This window comes from Elephantulus edwardii, unplaced genomic scaffold (genome assembly GCF_000299155.1).
Source record: "Elephantulus edwardii isolate Elephantulus edwardi_28Jun2011 unplaced genomic scaffold, EleEdw1.0 scaffold00025, whole genome shotgun sequence".
Classification (NCBI taxonomy): Eukaryota; Metazoa; Chordata; class Mammalia; order Macroscelidea; family Macroscelididae; genus Elephantulus; species Elephantulus edwardii.
The window spans coordinates 3193263-3199896 of record NW_006399775.1 but is presented as its reverse complement, the minus strand read 5'-3'; the positions used below and the strand labels follow the sequence as shown (position 1 = coordinate 3199896).

At 35.6% G+C, this 6634-nt stretch overlaps 1 protein-coding gene across 1 annotated transcript in view; it reads right to left on the bottom strand.

Moving 5' to 3' along the window:
* Positions 1-1229: 1229 nt before the first annotated feature.
* The window catches only part of ERICH1 (glutamate-rich 1), a 195599-nt gene continuing 190194 nt past the window's right edge, over positions 1230-6634 (bottom strand). The window contains exons 9-10 of the mRNA XM_006882908.1: positions 4185-4379; positions 1230-1303 (exon numbers count right to left, since the gene is read on the bottom strand). Of these exons, the coding sequence (XP_006882970.1) occupies positions 1230-1303; positions 4185-4379 (269 nt within the window). The remainder of the gene's footprint in view (positions 1304-4184; positions 4380-6634) is intronic.

Here is a 6634-nt window from a genome sequence, read left to right as displayed (position 1 = left end):
AAAGTACATCAACAATCTTAAAAATATTGTGTTCAGTGTAACAAATTGTTTCTTTTGTCCTATCCTGTACATTCCTCCAATCCCAATACCATACTCTTCTTCATAGAGTCCAAGGTCTGTAATGATTTGATCAGCATACAGATGAAGAAGTATGGGGAAAAAACACATCCCTTACCTACACCTTTCCTGATTTTAAACCACTCAGTGTTCTCTTGCTGTTTGGAAAACAGCTCCTTGGTCTGGATTTTGTATAAACATAATTAAGTGCTCCAGAATGTCTATTCTTCTCAATCAGCTGTATTTTGTAGTTTGCATTTTTTACCCCCTTATTTCCCAAAATAATGCTGCAACGAACCCTTCTATGGATGCATTTTTCTTTGAGTATTAAGACAAAATTCTTAGAATTGAAGGGCTAAAGAACATGCACATGTAAAAACTTTTCATGGACAGATCCAGCATTCTCCTAAAGGTTTGCACTGACAGAAAATGTGTTTTAGAAACAATAGGAATAGAGATTAGGGAGCTCTGGTGGTGGTGGTGTCCATAGGGAATTGCATTGTTAATTCAAAGACTGCACGCCCCGGCATTTCAAATTCACCAGTGGCTCTACAGGAGATAGATGGCAACTGCTTCTCTCACAATTAACAGCCTTTGAAATTCAGTGCAGGGTCAACTATAAGACAATTCCAATTCAATGGCAATGAGAAGAACAGATAACAATGACCACTTCCTAGATGAAAAGAAGGATCCAACAGGAAAAAAAAAATTCTCATTCTCTAAAAGAAATAAATCCAATTATAATGTACTTATGTCAAAACATTTTAATTTCTATAAAATGTTCTTAAAATATGGACTTTTAAGATACAGAGTGATTTAAAACTTTGTAAAAATATAACATCTTCAAATTGCAGTTTATTCAATTGAATAGAAAGTCCATTTTAAATTCTTATGTCAATTGGAAATACAGAATCTATACTTAGTAGTTAAAAGCATTTATAATTGCAAATAAGTAAAAGTATTACTATTATCTCATATTTTTCATTTAGCCTGAGTACAGACACACAAATAAATAAAATTGTACATGTATCTTTAACATTCACAGGATTTGGGTTACAAAGGAAAAAAAGTAAGAAATGTCATCATCTTTATATATAGAAACTAAGTCTCAGTTCATTTTATATTTTCCTTTGCTGTTAAATTTTAATTCTTCTTAAACAGAAAAGCTGTCTTTATTCACTATTTCTCTCAGGAAGAATATCTGTAATCCAGTAGTTAAAGAAAGTTGAAATTACTCTGGCATGATCTGGAAAACAAAAAATGAATTGTTATTTTATTTTAAATTTAAAGTAAATATTAAATAAATAATCATCCATTAAAATGCAATGTGATTATAACATTATGTTGGTAGTGACATACCACACCTTAATGGGGAGCTCTGCAGGTATAGTCTGTAGAGAAATACACTGCTAAACCAAAGGCTGTACCTCTCTGGAGGTTTGAATCCACCAGGTACTTGGCAGGAGAAAAATGGGCAATCTATGCAATTTACAGCCTTAAAAAACCCACTAGAGAATCACGGATGACTTAGTCCTGGCTTGATAGCAATGAGTTTTGAAACTTTCCGTTTTGACATGATATAAAAAATATGGCAACAAAGGAGGTTGAATTCTGAATATTTGTATTTTACTTGTTTATGAGTCCTCCAAGGCTCACAATTTATCAGAACTACATACAGTTTCAGTACAATATTACATGTTTATACTCTGACTTTAAGAAAACTACATACATACTGCTTTGAAACTGATGAGGGTGAGAACTGTTTAAAAAGGATATATGATTAGGTATTATTGTCATGACAGGAGTCCAGAACGAAGGCTGCATAGTGGAGTGGACTTGTGCAGAGGGATTGTATAACAATGAAAGAATTTTTCTTTTACTTTTTAAAGAGAAGAACAAAGGAGGAGGAGGGTGGGCTCAGGGAAAAGTGCAACAATGAATGAATGGAAATCCAAAGTCTCTAAACTTTTATTAAAATTAAAAATAAAATTATGAACATAAACTTTTAATTCTAGATTAACAGAATTATAGTGATAAAAAAATGGTGAGAAGGGAAATAATTGTATCGAGTAGCATCAGAAAAATTAGAGAATTTTTCATGAAGATTAAGAAGCATTTCCTTCATTGGGCCCTAAACATCAGCAAGTGTCCTAATACCCAAATACTGTCACTATGAGTTTTACAGTCCAAAGCACAGTAACATTGCCAAAGCACTGCTTTATAGTGTAGTAGCAGCTTACATGTTAAGCATTAGGGAAACCATTATATATGTTAGCATTAGAGAAGTCATTTTTTCTGACAGGCATTTTAAGAAATGTATGTCTCAATAAGTTTGACAATAATATGTTTTACTGAGTTTTTGTGTTTTAGAACAAGCTGACCCAGCTTGATTACCACTTCCTGACTACATTCTGTACCTGGCCCAGGACCTGGACACCCATGAGAAGTCGGAAACAATAACAACTCCTGAAGGGGAAGAAATCTCAGTTGCCAGCCACAGTGAACTTCATGTAACCCCCATGCCCAAACTTTGTATATAAACCCAACCTCTGCTTGCTCTCAGAGTTGGAACAGTTTAAGCATTAGATGATGTTCTTGACTACTGCAGTTTAATAAAGAAACTATGTTGACCCCTAAAAAAAAAGAAAAGGAAAACCATATACAAACAGACATTAAGTGGAAATGGAAGGTTACTTCAAAGATGAATTAGAAAAAAAAAGTTATAGTAAATCCTAAGTGATATAATGATTACATAGCATTTAAATTTCATGAATGCCAAAAATAGTTAACTGCAAACTATCAAGTACATAGTTTGCCTCTGATATTACCTGCCAACCCTTTTACTGTTTCATGGGAGAATTATAGCTGTGAATAAAGAGTCACCTCAAATGTCATGCTTTATATAACTTACAAAGACACTACTCAAATACTGTCAGGATTCAGTTTTTAATGGACTTCTACTGACACTAACGTTATTAAGCACAGAGAGCACAAAGTAAGCACTTTAAAAAAAAAAAAAAGCAGAATTGATTCCCAATCGTTCCAAGTCTACTTTAGATCCCAGGATTGACTTTAGAAAATTTATTTACTGTTGTTGATGCTAAAATTTCACTTCAGGGTAGACAGTAGACTGGGTCCACAGACCTAGGGATCCACTGCTAGGAGAGACCTGAACAGCTACCAAATCCTGGGCACTGAGATACCAGGCAGATGTTCTGAAGGATCCAAAGAGAAGTGGACCTGTAAGATTATTTCCCAGTAAACTCTATTCTGCCTAAATGCAAGCTGCCCAGGTTTAGTAAACTTTAACTACTCCCACCATGGTCTATTTCCAGCCATGAATGTGATGTCACTGAACAGGAAGCTGGGAAGACACTGAGTATATTTGACTAGGATCCAGCTGAAACCCAGTGCTGTCTGTATATTCTTAGATGCTGCTGGCTTGACTACGACTCACTGGGACCCTATGAACAAAAGATCTAAACTTTGTCCTCTCCTGCATCATCCTCATGACCTCTGCCATACTCAAGCTCACTGATGCAGTTATGTGTCAGTCCATCTTGTTAGAATCTTCCTTTCTTCTGCCAATCCTCTATTTTCCCCAGCATCATGTCTTTTTCACAAAGACTGGTCCCTCCTGACAACATGCACAAAGTATGTGAGACAAAGTCTCAACATCCTTGCCTCTAAGGAACACCCTGGTTGCAAAGGGCAGGCACTCCGCAAAGACTAAGTAGCAAGTAAACAAAAGAAAAAAAAATCATCATAACAATCAAATGCCTAATTGCAGGGATTCAATCAATAAGTCATATTAAGATATTTGGAAGACAGAAAAAATGTATGCTTTTCAAATCTAGCAAATAGAAGAAACAAATTTTCTAATTTCCATTTATTCTTATCAAGATCTGATGTCTCACAAGGCTGGAAAACTCAAATTTTATATATATATTTCTGCATATATTATATGATATATATTTACATTCAGGAGACACAAGACACATACTCCTTTGTAGGACCCTATTCATCTAAGTCATATGTGCATCATTATATTTTCTGATGCATTCTTTGTTTGGCAAAATGTAAGTTTACAGAGGCAAACCTTGACAAAGAGTATCTTAAGTACATACCAAAAGACATCATGCAATGCTCTGGGAATATCTCCAGAGCATTCTTCAATCTTTCAGTATCTTGCAAAAGTAACAGTGTTTTCAAGTGATCCAGAATGAATACATCTGAGGGAGACATGCTGTGAGATTCAAGATGTTTAAATAGCTCCTCGGTGGCTTCCGTAGAGAGAGTTGAATCTGAACCTTTGGAGATACCTAAACAAACCAACACTACTTAGACATAGAACACATATGTTTTTGTTTATTTAATAAACTAAAGAGAAGCTGTCACCTGTTAAGGAAAGGGTCATATGTTCCTACTTAGAATGAGATGATTGGGTTATAAAAAAAATCTATCATAGGAGGCAATCAGTAAAGGACTTTGTGGGGGTGGGAAGCCCAAGGGCATTACAAACTACTACTTGTTGAATGACAATGGAATAGTTTGTTTATATGTAGGAATATTTCTGCTTTTTATAAGATTTTACCATATACAACATAACATCAAAATACATGAATAGCATTGGCATATATTTAGGTCATGTATTTTTTTTAAAAAAAGAATAAGACTACCAAGTGAATAGGATAAAACAAGAAAAGGTATACAAAGAAGTTACTGGCTTCTGTAGTTTTGAATGTAAAATACTGAAAGATCAACCACAGGTTTTAATTGTGGCTCTTGTAAAACTAATGCACCTTTTTCTTTGTTTCCTTGTAAGGTTTTTATTATTGGCTTTATTCTCAAACTCATTTTTTCCCTTGTTCTCTATGTTCTTAAACATCTTAGTCATAGCTAGTTTCCATTCTTGTCTACTAATGTCAATATTTTCTACAAACCAAAATAACCAAGCTCATTCATTGCCTTTGAGCTGATTCTGATTCTTAGCAACTTTATATAACAGGGTAGAACTACCCAATAGGGTTTCTGTCGCTGCAAATCTTATAGAAGCAGACCATCAGAGCTTTCTCCTCAGGAGTAGCTTCAGAATAGTTAACAATCTGGTTGGCAGCCAAGCGATCTGATCACTGTGCCAACAGGCCTCTTAATATTTCTATAGCTATGGCAATATATTTCTACTGCCTTTACCCCTGTCTTGGCATTTGGCTATATGGTCATGCAATACCTGGTGATTTTTATTAAATATGTATGGAAAAACTTTAGATGTCTTGGGAGATAATAAATTCCTTTTGAGAACATTTCTCCTTTTCCCTGTTAAACAAAGAGAGTAGGAGTTCATCAACTTTATTTACTTGAGGACTGAGCTTGACTAGAGGCTAGATCTTGGAATGAAGGTATTCTGCTTAAGGGCCTTCATTAATTATTGTCTATTATGGAGTCTAACTTTCAATATAACTTTTCTAGAATTATTTAAATGTGGATGGCTGACTGTGTGGATGGAGGATTGCAATGCCAATGCTTGGGAGAGTGGAGGGACAGAGCAAGAAAGGAAGACCTTGGATGAGATGGATAGACTCTGACTGGGATAATGGGGGTTGATGTGCTAGAGACAATCAAATTGGCTCAAGACAGAGCAGGTTTCAGAGATGTTACACCTAGGGTAGCGATGAGATGGAGTAGACTCAATGGTACAAGTGGCAGAGCTGTTGACAAGTTGTTGACAAGAACAAGTGGTAGAGATCATATCTTCCTCTGTGAGTGAAGAGGTAAGAGATCTTCCCTACCCTAGTGAGAAAGAAGTATGAAAATGTAGAACATGCTTTGAGACAGTAGCAGCAGCCATGGACAAACTAAGAGCTGATGTGAGATGAGACCTTCCGGGGTAGGGGGAAGCCAATACTGATAAGACTGAGAACTTTATTGGACAATTTTGGGGTAGGGGTGGTGGTAAGTCAATATTGGCAGAATTGAGAACTCTACTGGACAATCTGGGAGGTTGCAGAGTGTGGGGGAGAAATCAATATTGGCAGGTCTGAGAATTCAGGAACCACTGGCCTGGAGGTGTGAGGCTTGAGGCTGAGGTGCCTGTGTGCACATTTTGTGAGCTGTCTTGACTATATTCTGTCATTAATTTGAGTTATAACTGATTGACTTCCCCAATATGGTTCTGTGTAGTCTGTGAGCTATTACATCGAATTTTGGATCCAGTAAAGCAGTAAGATTGGTGCTGAGATGAATAGAAAAAGGTATGGGAGTGATGAAGATCTGTCTGACCTCATAGGAATTGGTTTTGTTTCTTTTGCTTCTTAAGTTCTTAAGTTTATAAAAATTAACAAGAATTCAAAGTCTCAGATTTGTACTTATTGTTCAAACTGAGGTATAGTCTGAAATACAAGCATATCCCAATATCGAATTCTGGAGAAATAAATGAATCATGACACCAAGCATGCCTGAAGTTACAATTTTACTGAGATTGGCTTTGTTCTATTTCTTTTGATATGAACTGAGCAATGTGCTAACTTCAATCTTTGGTAGGAATAATGAAAATATTTTTCTATTTATTTCTTTTTAG